The sequence below is a fragment of the Numenius arquata genome, chromosome W (genome assembly GCF_964106895.1).
Source record: "Numenius arquata chromosome W, bNumArq3.hap1.1, whole genome shotgun sequence".
NCBI classification, from domain to species: Eukaryota; Metazoa; Chordata; class Aves; order Charadriiformes; family Scolopacidae; genus Numenius; species Numenius arquata.
The window spans coordinates 10,579,123-10,606,296 of record NC_133615.1 but is presented as its reverse complement, the minus strand read 5'-3'; the positions used below and the strand labels follow the sequence as shown (position 1 = coordinate 10,606,296).

Sequence of the window (27,174 nt, the reverse complement as noted above, 5' to 3'; positions counted from 1 at the left end):
GTCAAAACTTCTTTCTTGTCTCTGGAGATAGAAATTACTTTCAGAAAAATTATGCTTTTGGCACCTGTAACTGTGTCTTGAAGTAAAAATTTAAATGTATTTGAATGCTTATGTTTGCCCACATCAAAATCGTGGCTGATTTGAAGTCCCACAGATAAATGATTTTTATATGGATGTAGGCTGTAAGTATGCATGTGTTATGCAATAATCAATGTGCATAGGTGTAAATGACTCTGAAAATATTATCCTAAGTGATCTACAAAGCATGGGAATGCGTTGGTTCCAGCTCTGCAGAAGAACACTTTTATTTCCTGTTTTTTTTTTACGTTTATAAAACTATATAGAGCTCATCCTGTGATCTAGGTCTTTCCAGACTGTTTGGTCTAATAAATAGCTATTTAACAATGACAGAATGTTCAAAAGCAGGAACTGTGTACACTTTCAAAATCCTGTATGTGAAGCAATGTGCTACTTATTCATAAGGGGCAATAAACTAATGTAATTCAAAACTTTGGAATCATTGCAAAAACAGGAATATGATTTGATAGATATTTTTGGGAAATATTACATAATGTAGTGCACTAGCTTATGCCAAGGAAACTTGGAATAAAGCAACAAGTTAAATTTCGTTAACCAGGTGAGGGCTGTTTACACTGAGACAAATATTTTAAAAATAGGAATGTCTAGTATTGCCAACAGTCTTTTGTAAGTTTATACAAAGTTTGCAAAGGTGTTAGCTTATTATGTTAGTTTCCATTAATAAGTATTACTGAAGAACAAAATACAATTTTTAAAGACTGTAACATACACACATTACATATATCAATAGCAATTTAACTAAATTGGCAATTTTTTATTTCAGATGATTCAAAAGATGCTGATTCCTTATCAGATGAAGCTACCCACAATAGCAATCAAAATAACAGCAACTGCTCCTCTCCTTCTCAAATGTCAGATTCTGTTTCCTTAAATACTGATAGTAGCCAAGATATTTATCTCTGTTTTCCAGACAAAGAAATACATGCTGCTGTTTTATCCAAGATCAGGTTTGTAAAATGCTGTATACCACTGAGTAAATATAATAGAAAAATGTCATTTAATCTTTCATATTACATGCCCATTCCTTTACTTCATTAATGGTTCCATTATCATTCGTGAAATATTTTAATGTTTTAAAATAATGTTAAATAAGGGAATAGTTCTCTTAAAACAAACCCCCAAAACCAACAAAACTAACAAAAAAAACCCACCAAACACAAAACCAACAAAAAAGCAGGACAACAATAGAATTCAGAGGGCGATTTTAGTATATAATACATCATTCCCATCTTTTCTATTAATATAGTATAATAATTTCATCCTTAATAATTTGTTATTCCTGCAAAACACTTTTAGTACACCATTTTAAAAGCTCTGTGTTTTTATTTGCATAATGTTGAAGATAAATTTGATTACTAACTTAATTATAAAAAGCATTTAGAAACTTATGAGGAATGGACTTATGGATTATTTCTCTTTTTATGGTTCTAGTTAAAAGGTGCCTTTTTTTTTAATTTGCCAATAGAAACAAGACATTTGTCCAAAAATGTCATGGAATTTGCAAGTATTTGATAAAAAAAATTGAGTTATTGTCACTTTGTACTTTTTGGCACTTTACAATTGTCTTAAATCCTGTTGAATTTAATTAAACTTCTGAAATCAGAATATGATCATATAATTGATGACACAAACAAGAGTTGCCAAAATGAGCCTTCTGTATAATATATTTTATGATTTGCTATCTTACCATTACAAAATTTGGTTGTGTATTGGTCTTTGTCCTGTATTGTGTGTACAGTATGGCTGTGTTGCATGTTAATGGTTCATTTTTCTAAAACAGTTCTTAAAGGAATATGTTGGTTCCTTTTGAAACTTCTTTTAAGAGCCTTTTTTTTTTCCAGGCCAGAAGATGAGAATTTGAATAATCTTTTGCAAAGTGGAGGTGCATTGAGCATTACAGTAGAAGAAAAAATAAATGTGCAAGAGAAGGTTACAAATTTGTCTGAATATGAATTAAGCATAGAAGAAAGATTAAGCCTGATAAGAAATGGTGTTGATCTAAGCATTCCTACAGAGGAGTCTCACAAATCAGACCAAATAAACATGAATATCAATAAACTGGTTAGTGAAGAGGCAGTGCCAGTTCCTGTAGAAAGGTTACAAACACAGGTAATAGTTTCAGTAAAGAGCTTTTTGAATAGCAATATGAAAGAAGAAAGCAAGTACTTGGAAAATGAAAATAAATATCCTATAAATAAAGTAAATAGACATCCTGAGGAAGCAGTGCAGTCTCCCAATAAAGACGAACTAACGCAAAACACCACAGTTGATGGTGATTCTTCTGCTGAGCTGTCCGTTTCAAGGAGTACTGAAGACTTGTCCCCACGGAGAAGTGGTCCTGTGATGAAATCTCACATCACCAGTATGGACACTGGTCTGAAAACCTGTGATATTGTCAATGAGAATGGATCTCAACAGCCAAACTCGGTGGTAAAATCAGCATCTGGTAGTGCAGATGGAAAAAACATAGTCCGAAGTAAATCTGCTACTCTTCTGTATGGTCAGCCTTTGCAGGTTTTTCCTGGGCTGCTGTTGTCATCTGATTTAGTATCTTCTACAAAAACTGTGTTCAAGTTTGACTCAAATCACAATCATGAAGGTGCTAATGTAGTGAGAGGATCAGTGACAAGTGGTGCACAGATGTTCTGTGCTCCCCAATATAATATTCAGTACAGCAGCAATGCAACAACGAAAGACACCTTGTGGCCCCAGAAACAAAACACCCAAGTAGAACAAGGCAGTTTACCTCCTTCATGCCTGCTTAGGTCTGACAGCACAGAAATCCCCAGCTATGTAAAGCATTCTGCCAATAGGAATTTATCCAATCATAAAAATGTCCAAGCCATCACTGTGTATAACACTCAACAACAGATGGCTATAAGACACATAGATGCGTGGGCTGTTCCACCAAATGATAGACTGCTCCCAGGAGCAACCAGATGCACTCTTCAAAGGCAGAGCAGTGTATCCTCTACAGCTTCTATAAATGTTGGGGATACTGGACCTTCAAGATGGGCCCAGGTTCCTGAAGGGGACTATGTAACATACAGAGATTTGCATTCAGTGGGAAGAGCTCCACCAGTAATGTCTGGGCAACAGAGACCTCTTTCTGCCAGGACGTATAGCATTGATGGTCCAAATGTACTCCGACCACAGAGCGCTCAGCCATTGATGAATGAAACACCAGAAAGAACTATGTCAGTTAGTGACTTTAATTACTCATGGACTAGCCCTTCAAAGAGATCAAGCCCAAGGGTTAACTCTGACCACTCTTTATTAGACCTTCCAGGAAAAAATAAAGTCCCTCATGACTGGAGAGAACAGGTGCTGCGACATATTGAGGCTAAAAAGCTAGAAAAGGTAAAAATAATAATTTTTTAAATTTTCTGCCTTTCTGTTATGTGGATATAGAATAAGTTAAATATGTGTTTTGAACTGCTTTTAATTACTAATGAAAATGTACTTCTGATATTGCTGTAAAAAAGATAAACATGTTTGTGTTGAATATGTAAGAACAGTCAAATGGTAGATTGTAAATGAACTTTTCCCCCAAAGAAAGCAAAAGTCCCTGTTGTTTTTACATCATACTTGCCAGCTTAGTCCAATTACTTTGGAATACATTAAATAATGTTATATTGACCTGCTGGACTGCAAGACCAGCTCTTTTAGGCCAGGTAATTTTTATTGTTGTTGTAGCATTGTATTCATATTATACTAAAATATTCCCTTACACTTTTTGATCTTTCTCTTTTGTCTTTTTTCCCTATTTCTTCACTTTAAGAACAGGGAAAAGAAAAACAGTAAAATCTATTTGGAAGTATAGGTCTACAGCTTCAGTTGCTGAAGAATTCAAAAGCCATAATTAACATATATTTGCCTCCAAGCAAGTTGTCTTTTGAAGTTGGATGCTTGACAGATTGTTGAATGAATATTTATTGCTCTGAGATGAGAACACTTAAAAATCTTGTTAATTTCAGGAAATCACAGGAGGTTTTGATATAACTAGAGATGATGCAAAGGATTCTTTATGTACTGTAAATGCTATCAAGAATTTGAGCTGATATGTAGAGTTGAACAATTATATATCTTCAAAGAATTTGAGACTGGCAGAGTGTAATCTGTGCTATCCAGCTAAACCAATTTAAAATATCATCACTAAATAATGGGCTGGGCAGAATGTCATTACCTGATCCTGTTTCCTTGGAGGGGAAATAAAGTAGCCAAAATACATTTTGATAATAACAGCTAGATGGATTTTCTTTTTCTTTTGAAAGAACATAGTTTGGTTTGTGATTATGCTAAATACTTTGATATCCTTGGTAGTTAAAGAAATTTAATTGGAGATGGTTGAAAAAATTATTTTAACTATGATTTTTCTTTGGAAATCCAAGTATTTGGAGGGATAGGTTTGGTTTTGTTTATTTGAAGTTGCATAACTTCTGTTGATAGAAAGGGGGATGGGTTCTGTTTGTTTTTAAAGAGGCCTGTGCAACAGGCACACTTGTTCCTGTGATCCATTTTGAGTCAGGTACAACATAAAATATTTTAAGGATTTCACAGTACTGTGCTGTAGCGTGGGGACCCTTTGTCCCACGAGGTGATCATAAACATCACCATGTTCCAACTCTGCACTCAAGTGCATTCCTTGATCTTCTGTTCTGGATGCACATATCAAATCTTACATGAAACAATAGAGAAGTAAAAATCCCAGCAATACTTGAATAGGGAGGGAAACCTTCAGCAGACTTTTTGTTTATAGCTCCTGCCTATATAATCCACATTTGACATGTTAGGAACGATGTTTAATGCACCAGTAAGATCTGTTCAGGTACTGTAACAGTGTAGTCACCTTGACTGAAGTGAAAATGATTGTCTGACTTGATTCCTTTTATATCTGTCCATACTTTCTATCACGCTTTAAATGTAAAATTTAATTTTTGTTTCCTACTAGAATGATATGGAACAGCTGTTAATAGCTGTTATTGAGTTCTTAGCTGTGCATCTAATTTAACAGATCTCTAGAAGTCTGTTTTGTATATGTATATTTCTTTTGTTCTGGCCCTGAGTTTTAAAGTAGCTTTTACTTAGCAATCTGAGACTTATTTATGGGTTTAAAAGTGAACGTGTATATAATTGTCTGCTTTATGTTCTCTGGGAAAAGACTGACTTTTTTTTTTTTAAATGTCTGAACTGTGAAAAATGTAGATATGATCCTATATGGCAGCTGGCAAATATGATAATGTGGAAAATCTAGGGATTCACTCGATATTTCTTTGTTCTTTTAAAATAATGGTTTCAAATATTCAGATATTTCTGTAATTAAAAATGAACGGCGGGGGGGCTTAATCTATAAACCAGACTTCTGAAATGTTTTGAAGTCTGGAAAAAAAAATTATCAGTAATTACAGAACTTATTTAAGGAACAAGCATTATTGGAAATAGCTTTGACAAAGTTTTCATGGATTTAAAATGGTGTTTCTTTTTTTAAAGCATAAGATACAACACTGACAAAAACAGATATACAAAATTAAGCCTTACGATGAATATTTAATTCATATCTTCTTGCCTGTGGTTATACACAACTGTATAGGTTAACAGTATTACCTTTGCTGTGACTCTTCAGAGTCTGTTATTGAATTTAATCAAGTTTGTTATTTCTATGCTGTGCTTCTTAGGAAAGAGTGTGTAGTGGGTTTTTTGGGATTGGTTTTGTTGGTTTTTTGGTTGTTTTTTTTTTGTGAAAAATCCTGAAGTACTTGTTTGGTTTTGTTTTTATAAAATTTAGTAACTGGGGGAATGGGATGTGAACCCACTTAAACAAACAGTGTCTGCTTATTGGCCAAAATTGAAGAAGCTAGTTCTTGGGTTTTTTTATTAGCCCTTTTTACCTGATACAGGTGGAAAAAAAAACCTTTCAAGAGTTTAATTTGCATGAGGAAAGATACAGGATAGTTTAAGTCCAGCAAAAATTATTAACAATGGATTCCAGCAAAGTAACCGGCATTTGTAACCTTTGACAAGATGTAAGAGGGCATACTCTGATCAACTAAAATTATCTATCTGGTTGAAAGGAGGTGAAAACAGTTAATGAGACTATTTGTAAATAGAAATTTTGCATATATTCAGGAGAAACTATTTGCTTACCAGATACAAAGCATATTTTATTGTGGAATAGAGAAAAGGGCTTCTTTAAATGTCAAGCTGCTCATCAATTCTGCCACACCCCCATACCTTATAAATTTAGTGTACAGGTGAGTTTTTAAGCTCGGTAATATTTTTCAACATGTTTTCTTTTGGAGTGTGACTTGCCAATTTTACTACCTGATATGTCACAGTAGTGTTCTGTAGTAGTCTTGTTGAAAGTTTTCATTTAGGAATTTAAACTAATACTACCTGTGTAAAATAGTAGTCACACACATTTTATTGTGTGGCAGAGGAATTTCTCATCCGTAAACTGCAATAATAAATATCTGTAATGGTTATCTGCAAATATCTATTATATTTCTATGTGCTGAGTAGGCAGAAACAGTTGCTGGGCCTGATTCCAGCCTTTCCTTACATATGTATATTTTCTTTATTTTTGTTTTTGTGGATCTCTTGGGAATATGTTTGCTTTCAATTCTAATTTCATCTAGAATTAAGTGCTCTATTTTTAATCTACTTTATCTACTATTTATCTAGAATGGCACAGCTTTCAGAGAAGAGGTCATAAAGTTAGATTCCTACTTTCCATTTGTCGTGGTTTAGGCTGGGCTGGCCATTAGAACAAACAACAGATGCTCTCTTTAATTAAACTCAGAAATTAAAGTAGGTGGTTTTATTCTCTAAGTTGCCAGTGTATGGTGCCTTATTTAATATTATTTTTAGAAAAAGTCCAAGTGTTTCAGTATTGATAGAGAATTGTAGTTTTAATCAAATTTTATTTTTTTTTCCTGAGTTATTTTTTTTCCTCTACATACCTAACTTAGAAAAATGTTTTAATTGGTGCGGCCTCAGATTCTTTCCATGTTAAGCTTGTTTAAATATGTCAAGGGAAGTAACTTCAGTGGGTCTGTGCACACATAAAGTTAAGTGCTTAAGTGTTTGTAAGATCATAGCCTGAAGAATATTTAGACATAAATAAATTGCAGGAATGCTATCCATTCAGTAGCTGTCAGTTTTAAATTTTTTTTCAGTTTTATTTTCTTTCTTGATTTTTAATGGACTACTGAACCATCAATGTGTTATGATATTTTGTGGAGTTCAGAAATCAATACATCACACTTCAAAAGGAATAAAATTCTTGTGCATTTTGAGTGTAAACAACAAAAGTTCTGACCCCGCAAACCTTTTATGATAGTAGAATTCAAATTATATGTAATTCTCCATATGTAACTCTTCAATAGGAATGTTGTCACTTACTGAAGATACATTTTTGGGGGCTTTTTTGCAGGTTAAGAAACCTAATAATGTTTTTTTCCCCCTCCCTTGTGACTTGAAGGAGAATAGTTTCATAACGTTTAAGTTCCTCTTCTTTGGGATAAACTGGTATCTTACTAGAATTCTATAAGATTTCAAACAAAGCTTTTTTTTTAGCTTGTGTGCTTTTATTCAGAAAGGCTTTAAGCATCAATTTGAAGCAAACTTTTTCCAATCAAATTTAACTAAAGAATTTTAGATAGTCAAGGTGGGAATGAAAAGTTGAAGGGATTTCTAGACATTTAATATAGCCTCAAAGGATTATTTATGTCTACCTTTAGCTGGCAATTGATTTGAAGTACTGTAAAATAAATAAATTTTTTAAAAGGCTAATACTTAAACTTAGAAGTTAAGTTACCAGTTAGGGCTATTCTAAGATAAGTAGAATGTAGAGTCTTGTTCCCTGCAGATATTTGAATTTTATTAGTTCCTTTCTATACCAAAATTTAATGGATTGCCATGAGAGACTCCAGCCAGTCTTAAAATTATGACAGCATTATCCTTCTAGGAATTCTTCTAGGTAAATTCCACTATTGTCTTGCACCTAAGTAAATGCATTAAGGCACTTCAGTTCCCGAAAGACACCCTTTGAAATCTGAAATTGTTAATTCTCTTGTAAGCTGCAAAATAGAGAATATGTTCTGATTCTTAGCATTCAAAAAGAATGTAAATAAACCCCAAAACTATACTACTAGCTGCCTGCATCTAAACTGATTCCTTTAGAGGCTGATTTTGACTACAAATCCTGATTTATATGCCAAATACTTTTTTACTTTATACATTTTTTTCTTGATATATTGTAGCTTTTAGTATGTGTTCTTCACAGTTGAACAACTGATTTCTAGTAAACTTAGTTTTCAGCAAAATATAATGGAACATGGCATGTATATTGGTTAGTGTATATTAGAGTAGCTGAAATGAGATTTTTCAAGCCTCAAATATTTGAATTATTATTTTGCATGCCATTATGCTCTAAGACACTGTAGCACATCAGGTAGAGAATGCAGTTGGTACTTGGAATTAACATTCATATTTAATCTGAAGTTTAGACCATACATTTATTCCATTTCTAATTTATTTTAATAAATTGGAATTAAAATCAGGGGTTTTTTATGGCATCTGCGTATTCATATTTCTGGAAGTGTCTTCTCTGGTGCAGCAATCTTCTGAAAACTTTCTAGGAAATGTACAACCTTCATTGTGCTTGTGTTGAGAAGCAAAATTAGGAGGGATACCATTTACTCTCCAAATGTCTCAGTTTCTCTCTTCCCAACTAAAAATAGGTAGAGGAAGAATGCTTCCTGGATTTGTCACCGTTTTATTTTCTTGTGTTAAACTAAAGCTTTCTTACAACTCTGTATAATTTAAAATAGTATTTGTTCTGTACAGTTTGTACTTGTGGGTTCCTTCTAATTTAGTGTTGAGATGCTGTGCCCAATGTAGAGAAGGAGAGAAATGGTTTTTGCAGTACTTCTCATCTCTTCCCTACATCAATTCCACAATCAGTTTTTGTACTTTGGAAAAAGCCTCTACCAAGAAAGGAGATTTTATAAACCCTTGAATAAAACTACTCTCAGGCTATGTAATCACCTTGAAGCTCACTAAACTGAGTTAACTGAAATCTTAATCCCTGATGGACAAGTTTGTGCCTCTACAAATTGTTCTACCCCCCATTGCAGATCTACCTTAGACTGTCACTATTTATTGACCATCTCTTTGGGTCCTTCTAAGAGAAGAGTGAATCTACTGGATCTAGGGATCTTTATAGTAAGATGGTCTGCTAGAGACTTTCAGTCAATAACTTTTTAGTCTCATCATGCATTTATTCTATTTTTATTTGTCTTTTTGCCATTTACAGAAGATGTGGAGATATAGGAGCCTCCGAGAGGAGCTTCCTGTAAGGAGACTTCAGGGAGTTGCTTGTACAAGTGGGAAAAAGGCCACCTGGCTAATTATATAGAATATTTTGAGAAGAGTTGTAGGAAGATACTTAGAGACATTAAGGAGCTAAGGAAAACTGGCTTTAGCAGTTTCATCTGGGTGTTTGGACTGAAACTTAGAGGAGCAGTAAGTTCAGATAGAATGTTTAGTGAAGAGAGACAAGTACAAGTACAATTTTCCCACCCAAGAGGGGAAAAGCTTCTAGAGACTTGTCTGGAAGCTTGAAAAATACATTGACTAGAGAACAGGATAGGTGTAGAAGATGGGCATGAAGAAAGCTCACTGTGCCATTGAGCAAGAGGTTATCCAAGAACCTTGGCCAAGAAAAGCCAAGTATTGTCAGTAAATACTATTTTCCAAGGGGGTTTCAAATGTTTGTGCTACCAGAGCATCTGGAGAGTATGAATATACGGAGATGTGACTGATTATTAAACTAGTTTCACGAGATAAAGCTAGTATGAAAGAGCAAATGTCTGCCTGAGGACTAGTTACTATTTTCAAAATCAGATTGTTATGTGTAGTCAACAGAAACACCAAAATGTATTTATTCATGTAAGAGTTGTTGCAGTACCTTAGTCAAATGATATGTATTTTGAACTTTAAAAAAAAAAAAAAAACAACTTTGGACTTGCTGGATTTTGATGCTTTGTGGTATATCTAACTATGATTGTATTTTTTCATGGGTCTTTGTCACTGTTTTAGGATAGGTTTGTTTCATTTCTCAAGTGGCACATGGGGGATTTTCCTTTTATTCTTTTGTGCAGTCTTTTTATTTTGTTTTGTTCTTAGAACTACAAAAGTTCGTGGTGGCAAGACGGTAATGTCTGCTGCTTTCTTTCTATTACCCTTGCCAATATTGCAAAGGTCGAGTTTGCAAGGTAATGAAGCTCAAAACCAAACCACTATCACTTCTGTCCTTGAGCTCACATTACCTGTTTGATTGCCTACAGTGGCACAGGGGTGGACTCCAAGGTTTCTTACCAGTCTCTTTTTCTTTAAATGAGGCTTGTTCACATTCTTGAATGAAGTGTTGCCAGAATGCATTGTGGATGTTTACAGCATTGCAATAGCAAGAAAACCCAGTCAAACAGTCAAATCTCTCTCTGTAAATTTTTATTTGTACTGTACCAGTAATGGGGGGGAGGGGGGGAAATGAGACAAAAAAATAACTGGTAATTAGATGGTTTTCCACAGGTGTGTATCTTGACTGCCAACTTCTCTTCCTACAACATATTTTATATATTGCAAATTTAATGAAAACCTAGAAATTTTGATAAGCTGTGCACCTTTGTTTTTCCAGATACATGAACATTTGAATTACTTTATTTACATGTAATTCTGCATGTAAACTATTGATTGCATTCTGATTACAGTAAATAAAGTTAAATAGGAGTCACTGAGTTGTTTTATACATCACAGTGGCACTGTTCTTGCATGTTTTTTTATCTTGCATGACAATGGAATATGTTTGTAATAGTCTATGTATAACGTCTTGTGGTTTATGCATGCTGCACTAATCTGTGTTAAATCTGTCCCCTCTTTATTCAGAGCATGCTGTCTAGGTCCTTTAATTCCAATTATGCTGCAGTTAGCAGCTTTCATTATGGCAGCTCTAGGGATCTGCATGGCAGCCAGGGTAGTGTTGCCTTGAGTGTTGCAGACAGAAGAGGTTCTGCTATGCACATTGTTCAAGTGAGTACCTACAGGAGGCTATTGCAATATATAGAAGGGGAAAGAATAAACTGTGAGAGGTGTCCTTAAACTGGATAGTTAGCCTTTTATATATGATCAATGGTTTCAATAAAAAGAATATAATTTATGTGCTGGATTTTTTTTTATAGGCGTTAACTCAAAGACTTTGCCTTCACTTGATATGCTTTAACCTTATTATAAGGATTTTCAATTTAATATAATGAAGTTGAGTTTTCTAATTGGCTTTTATAGATGGTTGAACATATGTAAAACTGTCTGGTTTCATTGTACATATATGAACAAGAGATTACCATTCTGAATTTAACCTAGGTTGATAAAGGTTTTAAAAAAATTGTATTATGCTTTTTCCTCTCCCAAACAAATTCTGATGATGTAAACTGTACTGTAAGATAGTTTAGGCATTCAAGAAAATTAATATTTTAGTTTGTAAGAAAATGTGAGGAAACGACTCCTTAACTCCGAGCATCCTGAGTGATGTTATGGTATCCATAGTGAGCAGGATAAAGTCAACAGAAGACTTCTTTTAACCATGTGAATCCTTGAATAGGCAGTCTTTAGCATTTGTTGACTTTTCTTATCAATGTATTGGTGATCAAAGACACCTCTGCAGTTGCTAGTTTTGTAAGTATCCAGCAATATCCAATTTCTGTAAATATCCAGCAATATTTTATGGGTGTGGTGTCTTGGCTAGTAAGATGTTTCTACATAAACAATGTACTAGCTAATCAAAGAAGATAAAGAACGATAAAGCCCTTAAAATGTTTTATTCTGGGCTGCTCATGAGAATTTTTTAATTTGAATAATATGAAAACATTCTTCTTTACTGCTTCATTCTGTTTAAAGCATCCCCAGGCTTCTACTTCAGGGGACCAATGCCAGGATGAGGTTTTCATTTCAGGACAGCAGAATTACTCATCTATTAGTCTCAAAGATATTCCTCCAGACAGCATGAAGAAAATAGCTGTGCAGGTAATTATCTACATGATATCATGGAAAGGATATATTTATTATTATTTGTAGAAACATATGCTGGGATAGCAGTTGGAACTGGGGCTTCTTTAAAATGTGAAACAGAATTTGACTTTCACTCAGATATTGAAGGTGGCGTAACTGAAATAGCATCCTCTTTTTGGAAGACAAAATAGATAACTATAGGAAGGGGGATAGTTTTCATTTTTCTTCAGCAGGGTCTTTGAAAGAAGAAATTTGCAGCAAAAGACATAATTACAAGTGGAAATTGGAATATGGTAGATGATTTCAGGAAACCAAATTGAAGCTGATTAAACCTTTTAAGGAACAAACTTGAAATCTGTTTAAATTCTGATGATAAACTAGAATTTGTAGGAGACATTCTGTATTCATTTCTAAGGACCAACTATACAGGCAGGACTTACTACAATGAAACTAAACAGATGGTTGTAAGTTATTATGATGCAGCAATCTATTTTCTTTTTATAACTTCAGTAATTTCAGTTGCATTTCTCCAGACATTAGATAGTGGGAATTTGCATAGTTGTTGATAGGTTGCCTATGTAAACTCTACCTCTGGCAATGCAACAAAAAATAGTTTTACTGTCATGCTTTAGATTTTCAGAAAAGGCAGTATTTAATCAAATTAATTTAATTTAATGCATCTCATCTGTAAATAACCTAAAAATAATTAGGCACACACATTACCATTTCTAAGATTCATTTTGGCATTAAAAAAAAATAATCTTAACAGAATAGGTTCTGATATGTGTCCATTCACATAGCATGGTTAAAGGTTGAAATTTGCACACTTCAGTTATTTATAATATTGAGAAACAGAGTATTTTAATATCCTTGTATCCTATAACTAGTGGGATATGGTGGTAGACAGAAAAATCTGTAACTCAAGACTGTAGCATTTTTTGAATGTGGGAATCATACAGATGGATGAGTGACTACTTAGGCTGGATAATAGCGTGAGGCATACAGGTGAGGAGGGAAAAGGCTGCCCATCTCAGTGCAGAGCTGAACAAGTAACTCTGAGGCTTCAGTAAGAAATGTTGTCATCTCCAGCATCGTTCTTAGTGAAATGGTTTGAATGCACTGTATGTCTTTACAGTTGTGTACCTTACTGCTGTTTGTCATCATTATACCTATCAAATCAGTGATACGTGTTTTAAACAAAATAACATTTATTGGAAATATCATTACAGTTTTCATATTAAAATCTTAAGCTTGTATGTGAATTTGCTCAGGTTTTCTTGTGAAGCAGTCACCAAAAGATGTTCAGAGAGCATATAATTTCTGTCTGCTAGCTGTGTGGGTTTCTTATTTTGTGTATGATCTACTGGGAATTGTTACAAAAATCTCTAAATTTTTTGCAATAGAAGTGCAAACTATAACGATATCAACCAAGTATCAATACTGTCAGTTGCGCTGCCAGAAAATAATGATTGAGATAACTCAGTAAAGCAAGTGTTAAAAGCAAAGACCTAATTAATGGAGCAGGGTCGAGTTGGAGGCCTGTAACCAGCAGTGTCCCCCAGGGGTCAATGCTCGGCCCAGTCCTGTTCAACATATTCATCAATGACCTGGACGAGGGGACAGAGTGTATCCTCAGCGAGTTTGCTGATGATACCAAACTGGGAGGGCTGGCTGACACTCCAGAGGGCTGTGCCGCCATCCCGCGTGACCTGGACAGGCTGGAGAGCTGGGCAGAGAAGAACCTCATGAGGTTCAACAAGGGCAAGCGTAGGGTCCTGCACCTGGGGAGGAAGAACCCCAGGCACCAATATAGGTTAGGGGTGGACCTGCTGGAAAGCACTACTGAGGAGAAGGGTCTGGGTGTCCTGGTGGACAGCAAACTATCCATGAGCCAGCAATGTGCCCTTGTTGCCAAGAGGGCCAGTGGGATCCTGGGCTGCGTAGGGAAGAGTGTGGCCAGTAGGTGGAGGGAGGTCATTCTCCCCCTCTACTCTGCACTGGTGAGGCCACAATTGGAATACTGCGTCCAGTTCTGGGCTCCCCAGTTCAAGAGAGACAGGGAACTGCTGGAGAGAGTCCAGCGTAGGGCAACTAAGATGATTAAGGGATTGGAGCATCTCCCTTACGAGGAAAGGCTCAAAGAGCTGGGGCTCTTTAGCCTGGAGAAGAGAAGGCTGAGGGGAGACCTTATCTATGTTTACAAGTACCTAAAGGGTGGGTTGAAGGAGGGTGGAGCCGGACTCTTTTCAGTGGTTCCCAGCGATAGGACGAGGGGCAACGGGCACAAGCTGGAACATGGGAAGTTCCATTCAAATATGAGGAGAAACTTCTTTCTGGTGAGGGTGCCAGAGCCCTGGAACAGGCTGCCCAGGGAGGTTGTGGAGTCCCCTTCTCTGGAGAATTTCAAGACCCGCCTGGATGCAGTCCTGAGCGATGTGCTCTGGGCAATCCTGCTTTGGCAGGGGAGTTGGACTAGATGATCTCTAGAAGGTCCCTTCCAGCTCTGACAATTCCGTGATTCCGTGATTAGCACTCAAAGTAAGTTTTTGTTTTTCAGATTTTTTTTCTCAGGAGGTCAGAGCTAATGAATATGATGAAAATTGAGTGTAATTGCACATGATTCAAAAGAGTAGTTTTAGTAATGTTCCTAGAATTAAAAGCAGTCAAGCATGAGAAATATTGAAATAATAAAGGAGGAATTAAGGATTCCTGCTTATAAAACGTATGACATTGAGTATTCATTTTATTCAGATACCTTTGACAAATGGACAAATGTGCCAGCCTCAAAGACCTCAGGCAAACTACAGCCAAGTTCATCATCTCCCTCCTCAATCATCAGTAGCAAGACATCCATCTAGAGAGCAATTAATTGATTATCTGATGTTGAAAGTTGCCCACCAACCTCCCTATACCCAGTCTCAGTGTTCCTCAAGACAAAGCCACAAATTGGCAAAGCAAGAGGTAAGGATAAAATTTAACTTGAATATATGACATCTGTCTGTCAGTGGCAGTGAATTGTTAAATTGTTTTCATTTATTACTGTTTCTCTGTTGATGGTGACAAATAACATATAGGAATTTATCTCCAGCAGAAGACAATATTATCTCAGTGCGCTTCTATTACTGAAATCACACATTCCTTCTAATTTTGAGCTCTTTTTCCTTTTAATGTGAACATTTTTAAAGGGAAATGCTGTAGTTTCTTAACAGAATGTACCAGGAACTTATGCTTGCATCTTTATATTGAGATAGAAATTTATTTCCTGACTACGTTTATTGATCACCAACTAATTATTGATGTAGCAACTGAAAAAAAATACAAAGTAGCAGTACAGCTTAGAGTACTTTGCATCTATTCATTGCTATCCAGAATGGTTCAAAAATCTGCAAATGTAGAAGTGTGCAGCCCTAAACAAAAACCAGGATAAAAAAAAGTATAAGCATATGATGCATGCCTGATAATTATCAGTTTTAGTTATGATAGACAGATATGGGTAAGAAATTCTTATACAATTTAATGGCTCTCTCATTGTGGGCAACTTTCTGTTTGTGGACATAAGATGTTTCCTCTGTATTTTGTTTTTTGAGAAAATACTGAGAGCTATGTTTTTATTCTGTGCTAGAATGAGAACATCCAGGTTTTGTGTAAAATAAGTTTTCTAGTCAACTCTTCTGGCAAGAGAAAGGGGAGACAGTGTTGGCTATGTAGAACTTAGAGTGAAAGTAGGAACTAGGTTTGATTATCTTTTTTATATATTTTTTTTTTTAAATTCACCTAGTAGCAGCAAAGAAATGGGAAGAACAAGTTCCTTCATATGAACATGTATATTTGCTGGGGGCACTAAATTCATTTACACAGTATCTAAATATCTCTGAATTTAAAGCCTACATGGACTACTGATTATAATCATAGCGATATTGGAATAAAACTTGTGTACAATGATACAAGATGCTGTTGTATTGGAATCTTGTTCTGAATTAATATTATGAGATGTAATACTCTCTTGAATTGTGATAAATGAGGTTTTTTGAGGTTTTTCTTTCATTTTAAAAGCTTTTGTTCAGCTGAATTCCTTAATAATAATTTCATTATGGTAGCTTTGGATGCACATTTTCAGCCAGTTCTAACTTTGGTTGTAACTATTTAGATTCAAGTGAGAATTGATAAGGATCCAGAACTTGGATTTAGTATATCAGGAGGAGTTGGTGGTAGAGGGAATCCATTCAGACCTGAAGATGATGTGAGTATTTTATACTAATGCATCTTAAAACCATTCTGATTTTTTTTTTCTAGTTTTTACCAAATTAAAAAAGATGTATATCCCCCAAAGCTAAGTCACTAAATTTCGGGCTTGATGGGAGAAAACTGAGGACAAATTATAGAAAATCAAGGTGGTAGGCAACCACCGTGGTCACATGAAAATTCAGAGGATTATTCTGGCTGAATGTTTCTTGCACTGTTCTAGATATAAGTCAACAAATTTTGAGATAGTGAATTATGGAGTTTACAATTAGGAAGCCTTTTAAAAGAGAACATGATTTAGCCTACAGCCTTATTTCTGGTGGTTGATAATTCATCTTGACATGTACATCTGCCAAATTAAACAAAGGCAGATCGGAATTTGCACTTCAATATTCTTTTAAAGGCAATTCTCCTGGGTTAACATTAGAAAAGGAAGGCAGTCACAAAACCAGTAGATCTGTAGAATAATATCATGTTCTCTTCTACTTAGGATGGAAAATTGAGATGTTTTCAATTGCATCTTTTTCACGCTCCCACAATATTTATGAAATAAGTTGTTAAAAATGTTTTCCACCTCTGTTTTTCAAGGGTATATTTGTAACCAGAGTGCAACCAGAAGGACCAGCGTCTAAGTTGTTGCAGCCTGGAGATAAAATAATTCAGGTATTGTAGTCATCTAACTAACTAGCCTGTGTAATATACTGTTTCATTTGTAGTTTGCACCTTTTCTAAGAGCAGAATATTTCATTTTTTTATAGATTGCCAATATCTTTTCCAGAAACGTTCTTATATTCTGGGATGATGCTTTTGGTTTTCTTTTACCTAACGTTAGGATAGGTGATGCAGGCTGAAGCATTAATCAGTTGGATCATTTTTCAAATTCTGGACATTTTTCACACTTTTAAAGACAAAAAACAGGGCTAATGTCATTCAAGATGGAACATGAGCATTTTCATTAGGCTTTACTATCATTCAGTTATTTAACTAGTAGCTATTCACATGCAGTTTTCTGAGTAATGCATTGTCTGAACACCAGCAGTTGCCCCTCACAACCCCTGTACCCAGCTGCAACTCTTACTTCCCCCTCCATCCTGCAGTTCTTGCCAGTCTTTGCTGCCTTTCCCCCATCTGACAGACTGGACATGTGCAAGCACTTGCAGAAGCTGCCTCTTGGCTGTCTGATATCTGTCTGGTCACAGCATGTACCTCCTGGCTGCCTCATCTGCTGCAGGCAAGCCAAGTAGATTGCTTCAGGAGCCATGGCTTCTGGACTGTAGCTGTGCAGTTCTTTTCTGTAGGAAGTCAGTACCTTTCAGACCTCTATTGTATTAGAGTTGTTTGAAATTTGTCTGATGGGCTTATAAATTATTTGGGAAGGGGTCAAAGAAATGGACAAAGGGATTATATAAGCCTTACTTTCTTAGGGAAACAGGCTAACAGGACATTTGAACAGTGCTATAGCCACCTTTAAAGTTGCAGAGCTTGTTAAAAATTATTAATTATTCACCACGTTACTAGTTTGAGAATGCTTATAGAGTCAACTCTGCTGCATTTCTGTTTTCTTAAAAAAAAAAAGCAAACCACTCACAAAAAAAAGAAAAAACCCCGCTATTATCTCAATTAAACCACAACCTTGTGTGAACTTTCTCAAAGCAAGCCAAACTGAACACACAGCATAATTCTTCCAACGAAAGAAAAAGCCAACAAGCACACAGAAAAAAACCAAACACCTAAGAACAAGTTATTCCAACTAAAAGATAGCTTGTTTTTGAGCATGGCAAATAGTTCTGTACTTTTTCTTCCTCATGGGGCAAGAGAAAGCTGGCTTTACATCCTAGTTCTCTTACTGATATAGACAACTTTAAGGAACCCTCAAACACTCTAGACAGGAACAAGCAGCATGTTAAACCTTTGAAAATATTGGCAGCATATTTGTTACATATTTATAGAGTGAAATATGCATGAAAGGGTGACTTCAGTTTTAATGGTTTATTCCTGTATTTATGGAATTTCATTTGTCTGTGTGACATTTATAATGAAGTTTCCTTTTGTCATGCCGGTGCTCTGCTTGGGTTTTGCTTTTTGTTTAATGAGGAATTCATAGTTTGAAAAAGAGCTGAAGAAGTTGCATTTGCATGCTTAGACAATTACAGGCTGTTTCATTTCTCATAACTAACAATATTTTTTGTGTAACAGCATGTTCTTTATACTCGTGATAATCCCAGTGACAATGTAACGACAGTCCTACTGTCTTGTTGCCACTTAGACAACATCTGCAGTTTTTGACTGAATATCATCTCTCCCAAAATGACTTTGTTATGCTTGATTTTGCAACATTATCTGTAAAACATGCATTAGATGCACATGTTATAATGCATGTCTAATACATATGTATAATAAAAATATTCTATGTGACTAGATACTTGCATGTAAGTCTTAAGATATCATCGTATATTAGGTTAGGACTAGGACATTCTGTACAGGACATTTTGGAGGGTTATTGCCAGTTTTTGCTCTCTGAACAGTCTATATGTAAAACTTTCTTTGCAACACTAGACAGATTTAAAAATCACTGCCTTTACAACAAAGGATTCAGCTGATAGCAACAGCAAGTGTTTGGTGATGGGATAAGCAGCTGCAACTCAGCTAAGGCGCACAACCGGTTCTCTCTGTTGCCATATAAGGGGCAGTAGCTCATGGAGAAAGGTGGGATGCACAACTAGAAGCAGTAACAGTTTAAACTGGACAAATCTGTCTTTTTGCAAGATTTTACCACCCAGACAGAATGTGAATTTGCAGTAATACACCCTGAGGAGTTGAACTGTAGCCATGTTTTCTCTGTCTTTTGCAGGCCACTTAGGCTTGCTTGTGTTTGCCAAGCCAAACTTTTGTCCCAAGAATGACATTCTTGCTTAGAGTCATAGGAAAATTCATGCTGGGGATGACCTCAGGAGGTCTCACGTCCAACCTCCTGCTCAAAGCAGGGTCAGCTAGTAGGTCGGAACAGGTTATTTGGGGATTTATCCAGGAAGGTCTTAGAAAACTTCCAAGGACAAAGACTGCATAACTTCTCAGAGCAACCTGGTCCACTGATAGACGTGGCAGGGGGACGGGAATTTTCATTGCATCCAGTCTGAACTGTGTTCCACAGAGGGGTAGACTGGTGGGGGTGTGGAATTAGTGTGTCACAATATAATGGTTTTAGTGTTACTAATAAGTATTCTAAGCTTTTTTTCTACTTCATATTACTACTGTCTCAACTCCCAAGCTGTAGTAGCAGGCCTTGTGGTAAGTTGGATCAGTTCCTACCAGATTGCCTGTTTAAATTGTCTGAATTTAATTGCTGAATGATAACATGCTCTCCTTGTGAAATCAGCCCGTCACATGAAAGGTGAGAGTTCCCCTAGATACATACTTCATAAGGAATTAAAGATACTGGATTTTTGAGGATACAGAGGAATATAGAGGAGAACACCCAAAGCATGGGAAGAAATTGAAGTGCCAGAAAGGGGAGTAAAATCCTACTAAAATGGCTCCCAATGCCATGAATGATTTTTTGTTAAAAGCTTCAATAGTTTTTAATTTATCACAAATGCCATTTCTAGTATTTAAACTAAGTGCAAACCTCATGAAATTCTACAAGGCCAAGGCCACAAGGTCCTGCACATAGGTTGGGGCAATCCCAAGCACAAATACAGGCTGAGCAAAGAATGGATTGAGAGCAGCCCTGAGGAGAAGGACTTGGGTGTGTTGACTGATGAGAAGCTCAACATGAGCCAGCAATGTAGCAATGCTAGCCAGCAATGCTAGCAGCCCAGAAAGCCAACCGCATCCTGGGCTGCATCAAAAGAAGCGTGGCCAGCAGGTCGCAGGAGGTGATTTTACCCCTCTACTCCGCTCTGGTGAGACCCCACCTGGAGTACTGTGTCCAGCTCTGGGGCCCCCAACATAAGAAGGACATGGACCTGTTGGAACGGGTCCAGTGGAGGGCCATGAAGATGATCAGAGGGCTGGAGCACCTCCCCTATGAAGACAGGCTGAGAGAGCTGGGGTTGTTCAGCCTGGAGAAGAGAAGGCTCCGGGGAGACCTCATAGCAGCCTTCCAATATCTGAAGGGAGCCTACAGGAGAGCCAGAGAGGGACTCTTTGTCAGGAGATGTAGTGACAGGACAAGGGGTAATGGTTTTAAATTGGAAGAGGGGAGATTTAGAGTAGGTATTAGGAGGAAATTCTTTCCTGTGAGGGTGGTGAGGCACTGGAACAGGTTGCCCAGGGAAGTTGTGGCTGCCCCATCCCTGGAAGTGTTTAAGGCCAGGCTGGATGGGGCTTTGAGCAACCTGCTCTAGTGGAGGTGTGCCTGCCCATGGCAGGGGGGTTGGAACTCCATGATCTTTAAGGCCCTTTCCAACTCTAACCATTCTATGATTCTGTGTATCATTTGTACTGCATTTTCTTTTTGTGCTATGGCTTTATTAAGGCTGATGAATTTAGTGTCTGATGTTAATGGCTTAAATTTCAGCTTTCTCTTGGTTATTTGCAAATATATTCAATAACCTCAGGGCAAAATTCTTCCAAGGCTAACAAAATAGTTTAATTTCTTGTAGCATATAGGTACATGTTCAACTCATATCAGCAATGTAATCTGCAAATCTGCAGTGTTTTACTGTCTGCATTCATATAAAATTTGATTATTTTAAACTTAGTTCAAGATTAAATTAACACGAAATATGAGACTAATTTTCAGTTTTAAAATTTTCTTTTTAGGCTAATGGGTACAGCTTCATCAATATTGATCATGGACAAGCCGTATCTTTGCTAAAGACTTTTCAGAATGCAGTGGAACTCATCATTGTACGAGAAGTTTCTTCATAAATACTGTGGATTGAGGGGAAAAGCCAGCAGGATTCATTGAAAGACTTATGGGAAAATGAATATTTTGCCTATTTTTATACACAAAAGTAACTTGAAAAGAATTATGATTAAAAATTGTGCAGGAAATTAAATCCTGAACTTGTGGTTAAAGGGGGAAAAACCACTGTATAGAACATTCAAGAAATCATTTTGGAAATTCATATGGTGAATAAACTTGTTTTTAAGCATTATAGCAATCTAAGGATCACTCCTCCAAGAACAAACCTGTGTTGTTTTTTTATACATGTGGTAGGTTTATTTTTGGATAATTCATACACATTACTAAACTTTGTTCAAGGCTTTGCCAAGCCTTGGTTGTAGCCAATGGACAGATGGCAGGACTCTCTGTCCTGTAGCTGTTTATTGCCTTTATTTTTATTCACCAGTTATTAATGTGTTATGCTAAAACCACTTCTGTAGATATGGACAGGAAATAAGAAATGTTGGCTTTGCTATGTGCACATTGTATAGATGAATGGGTAGATGGAATGTGGTGCTGGTTGGACAGAATAAAGGTCAAGTGAGACAACTATTTGCTATATAAATCTGCAATCAAGAAAGAAGAAAAAGTGTTTAGTTTTGGAGTGTATGTCTACCAGTAGAAAATGCATTAAAAGCTTATGGGTTTTTTTTTTTAGGAAGACTGTAACTAAAAATTTGTGATATTATTCAGGATTTGTTCTTAATGTAGTCACTGAATATTCATTTGCCACATGCAATTCATGTTTAATTGGGTTTTCTTGCATACAGAACCTTTTCAACTGTACTGTGGGAATTTGCCCAGAGGTTTTTCTCTGCCATGGAAATCCCCAATTTTGTGCAAATGGTGATACTTATTATAAAAAGTACTCCATTTTAACCTTATAGATTTTTAAAATGAAACTGAAATGGACAGTTTTTAAAGCTGTTGCCTGCAATATATATTTACAGAATCACAGAATCTTCATGGTTGGAAGGGACCTTTGAGATCATCGAGTCCAACCACAAAAAAAACCAAAACAAAACAAAACAAAAGAAAACAACCACCCACAACCACCCCACACCCACCCACAAACAGACACGACCCAACAATCTCAGGCACTAGAGCATGCCCTGAAGAGCCACGTCTACACATTTCTTAAATACCTCCAGGGATGGCGACTCCACCACCTCCCTGGGCAGGCTGTGCCAGTGCCTGACCACTCTCTCAGTAAAGGAATTCTTCCTTTAAACACAAACAAAGTAAATTATGCAGGAAAGGTTATGAAAGTCATCTTGATTTTGTTTGGCCTTTGCATTGCTTTGTTAATCAAAAAGGAAACCATATGTATGGAGCTAGGTAACCAAAGCAAGTTTGTGAAACTTTAAACAGTGATGGAAAATTGCTGTGGTGAGATGGGTAGTATAGGGAGGGTGTACTTACAACCCACGAGTTTGTAATGATGTTTCTTAAAGGGCTTTTCCTACAGGTAACATTAAATGTGAACTAGACACTCGAGAGTCATTAAAGGGTTTCTAACTATATTAATGTAATAGTGATTTACCACAGGCTGCCTTTGTTCCTTATTACTGTGTAAAATATTCAATTATGCTTTTATTAATTTTGTTTACCAGAAACATTAACTTTATTTTTCTCTTTCTCCTTTGTAATTGTATAGAGACTACATAATCTGCAGTGATAATTAATACACAGTTTTTATGGACTAGGGAAAAGTGACATAGAAGACCAATAACTGTTTTTAATCAGGGCTAGTGATTAGCCTGTCATTGGAGCAATATTCAGTTATTGCAGTTTATTTTTAATTACATATAAGTTGGTAGTTTGAAATGGGTATAAGTAGCTTTTTTTCAACCCATGTGTACAAAAGTAAATGCTTTTAATAAAGCTAGCAAAAACACCAGCCTCCTGTAGTTTTGGGACAATGAGCTGGAAGAGAGGAATTATACATAGCTAGTGGTAATAAACAGGCAGTACTTAAATAAGTGAACTCCAATATTATTGCACTTCTTTCAAAGATGTTAACTATTGATTATTTTATTGTCTGTAGTTCTAATAATTTTAATTGAAATCCTTTAGCAACTCTTTGTATATTTTAATTCTTTTTAGTTGTTTTCTGATAGGATACATAGCAAATGATTTTTTTTGATATATTAGCAGAAATGTGCTGTATTTTGATAAAATTCCCTTATTTTCTGTGTGCTGTTAATATTCAAAGAAAAGAATGAGAAACATAGCTATATAATGGCAGGCTTCAGCGTTCCCCTTCTAAGATGAGGTTTGTTGTTTAGTAGTTTCTATTTTTTTAATTGAAAATGCAAAATGTTCACACTGCCTTTTAAAGGGAATGCATACAGACAAGTCCTAAATAACTTGGTCTTCTACATAACATGTATCTTTGGGAAGGAGAAAGGTCCAAAAAGCAGAACTGATTCTTTACTGATCTTGGACTGACTTTGTATACGTTTTGCAGTACATTTAAATATATCACTGAGGAATTATACTGTATTGTATTTTGCTTTAATGGTAACAGAAGTTTTAAACTTAATTTTCAGATGTACGTATCACAGAAAAACTTTAACAAAAACTGTTTGGCTCTGGTAGAACTGTAGGAGTAGAGGTTTATAGCAAGAAGTTTAGTACTTCTTGTGGAAATAGAATAGAATTAGAATAGTTGGAAGGGACCTACAATGATCAACTAGTCCAACTGTCTGACCAATTCAGGGCTGACCAAAAGTTAAAGCATATTATTAAGGGCATTGTCAAGATGTCTCTTAAACACTGACAAGGCTTGGGGCACCAACCACCTCTCTAGGAAGCCTCTTCCAGTGTTTGACCACCCTCTCAGTAAAGAAACGCTTCCTACTGTCCAGTCTAAACCTCCCCTGGCACAGCTTTGAACTGTTCCCATGCGTCCTATCACCGGATACCAGGGAGAAGAGATCAGCACCTCCCTCTCCGCTTCCCCTCCTCAGAAATCTGGAGAGAGCAATGAGGTCGCCCCTCAGCCTCCTTTTCTCCAAACTAGACAAGCCCAGAGTCCTTAGCTGCTCCTCATAGGGCATGCCTTCCAGCCCTTTCACCAGCTTTGTTGCCCTCCTCTGGATGCATCCTTAAATTGTGGGGCCCAGAACTGCACACAATACTCAATGTGAGGCTGTACCAATGCTAAATACAGCGGGATAATCACCTCTCTTGACTGGCTGGTTATACGGTGTTTAATGCACCCCAGGATGTGGTTTGCCCCCTTGGCTGCCAGGGCACACTGCTGACTCATATTGAGCCTGCTGTCAACCAGCACCCCCAGATCCCTTGCTGCAGGGCTGCTCTCCAGCTGTTCCCAATTTATACCATTGCTAATTTACTCCATCCCAGGTGCAGAATCCAGCATTTGTTCTTGTTAAATTTCATCCCATTAGTCCTAGCCCAGTGCTCCAATCTATCTAGATCCCTCTGCAAGGCTTCTTGTCCCTCAAGAGAGTCAACAGCACCTCCCAGTTTGGTTTTGTCATCAAACTTGCTAATGGTGCATTCAACTCCTGCATCCAGATCATTGATAAATATATTGAACAGAACTGGCCCTAAAATTGAACCCTGAGGACCACCACTGGGTGTTCACTTACAACCCTTTGAGCTCTGCCCTTCAGCCAGTTCTTTACCCAGCGCGCTATGAACCCACTCATCCCACAGTTATACAGCTTGTCCAGAAGGATGCTGTGAGGGACGGTATCAAAAGCCTCACTAAAATCCAGAAAACCTATATCTTCCTTTCATCCACTAGGTGGGTGACCTTATAGTAGAAGGATATTGAATTAGTTAAACAGAACTTTTCCTTTGTGAACCCATGTTGACTGTGCCTGATGATTGCCTTGTTCTTTAAATGCCTTTTGATAGTACCCAGCAAGATCTGCTCCATAATTTTTCCAGGAACTGAGGTTAGATCTAACAGGTCTGTAGTTCCCTGGGTCTTCCTTCTCGCCCTTCTTGTTAATTGGAATAACCTTGGCTAGCTTCCAGTCAGCAGGGACCTCCCCAGACTCCCAAGACCTTTGGTAGATAATCGAGAGGGGTCCTGCCATAACATCCACTAGCTCCTTCAGTACTCTGGGATGAATCCCATCAGGCCCCATGGACTTTTGAACATTCAACTGATACAGCTGGTCCCTTACAATTTCAGTGTCCACAAATGGAAAGTCACTGCTCCCGCACTCATGGTCCTCCCGACTCAGAGGACCGGGCAGCCCAAGGTCTATCAGTATTATTAAAGACTGAGGTGAAAAAAGCATTGAATGCCTCCGCTTTTTCTTCATCCCTATTTATCAAGTGACCATCTTCAACAAGTATTGGGCCAATGTTTTCCTTAGACATCATCTTGCTATTAACGTACTTAAAAAATATAAATACTTGGCCAAATCTTGTCTTCAGTAAATTGGAAAATTAATTATCTAATAAAACATGGATTATTTGGTGAACATTGGAGTTTTCAGTTGATTGAAATGTGTCTGTGTGTAAAGGTAAACATGTCAAACAAGATGATGTTGCAGAGAGTGGGAGAAAGATGTCTCCTGAACTAGTCCAGCCAAGATTCAGCAGGAGGAGAGACAATATTGGCACTTTTCATTTTGAATGCATCTTAAACTACATTTTGAATAGAATAAAATCCATCAGCACCCTAAGTTACTCATCATGGCAATGAGTTGATGCAAACTCTGTTATTTTTCTATTCTTAATAGGTCATTAAAGAATTAGTTCAACTGATGTAATGAAAAGATGAAGTCTCCTGCATATTTGTTATGTAAATATTTTTGAATTTCTTTTTTGGACTGGAGTTAAAAAAAGTGTATATACTTGAAAGCATTCTATGAACACAAACATAGCAATAAGTGACACAGAATCAAGCCTTTATGATTATTTTGGTGTTTTTTAGAAATATTACCTTGTCAACAGCTATGAAATGTTTTTATTGATCAGCATTTATTCAACATTCCAAATTTTTGTATATTGTATATAATTAGACTGTTTCTGAGGTAACACACAGAGACTAGATAATAAACTAATGCTCTTTAAAGCTATGTGTAATTGACTTATTTAACTTATAGGAAATTCTCCGCAACATGATTTTATTCTTCTATAGTTTCTGTAGACCTTAGTCCTCTATCAGTATCTGTTAGTAAAGGCTTATTTCTGTTTCTGGCTCTGTGCATCTGTGTCCAGGGGTACGCTCTAGCTGATTTCATTGCAAAACCAGGTTATTCAGAATAAATACCTTTGTGAATAACCCGATCTTGCAATGAAATCAGCTAGGGCACCCAGTGGTTGCTCTCCTGAAGAGATGAGTAGTCTTTGATGCAAATTAAGAAGTTTCAATAGCAGAGAGAGGTGGTTAAGTCAAGGAGCAGAGTTAAAATTAAGAGTGTCTTGGGAGTGCTCTAATGAGATATACAAGGGTTATGTGGTAAAGAAAGTGAAGAGCTACTCGAATGACTGGCTAATGCTAAATGAACATCAAGTTCTGCCTTACAACTCGGGTTTGAAAGTAAACATCCAAAAAGAAAACCTTATCTCATGCCACAGGACATGATTTTGGAAAAAAATGGGTTTGTCTTTACTCATTCCACAGAATTGTATTTTAAGTGACATCTCGAATATTCTCACTCTAGTTGAGAAAGTTTAAGAGTATGTTCACGTTTGTCAAGAGTGAATAAACCTAATGTGCTGTTCCACTAAAGCATTGATGCATACTTATCACAGCAGAGGTCATTTAGGTAGTTCTTGCTTTGCCTATATAACAGTGAAGGTTCTTTAAGAATTTATAATTTTATACTTGAACTGACAGTTTTTCTTAAATGCTAAATGTTACTGTTTCACTAAGCAGAATG

At 36.6% G+C, this 27,174-nt stretch overlaps 1 protein-coding gene across 8 annotated transcripts in view; it reads left to right on the top strand.

Moving 5' to 3' along the window:
* The window catches only part of LOC141476651 (erbin-like), a 104,083-nt gene extending 81,780 nt beyond the window's left edge, over window positions 1-22,303 (top strand). For 2 of the 8 annotated variants that reach the window (XM_074165439.1, XM_074165438.1), the window contains exons 18-23: window positions 863-1,046; window positions 1,941-3,459; window positions 14,917-15,126; window positions 16,313-16,405; window positions 16,996-17,070; window positions 21,172-22,303. In XM_074165439.1, the coding sequence (XP_074021540.1) occupies window positions 863-1,046; window positions 1,941-3,459; window positions 14,917-15,126; window positions 16,313-16,405; window positions 16,996-17,070; window positions 21,172-21,279 (2,189 nt within the window). In that variant the 3' untranslated portion in view covers window positions 21,280-22,303. Of the gene's footprint in view, window positions 1-862; window positions 1,047-1,940; window positions 3,460-11,046; window positions 11,191-12,054; window positions 12,181-14,916; window positions 15,127-16,312; window positions 16,406-16,995; window positions 17,071-21,171 lie in introns of all 8 variants that reach the window. The other 6 variants (XM_074165443.1, XM_074165437.1, XM_074165436.1 and 3 more) reach the window with 6 other exon arrangements.
* The last annotated feature ends 4,871 nt before the right edge of the window (window positions 22,304-27,174 follow it).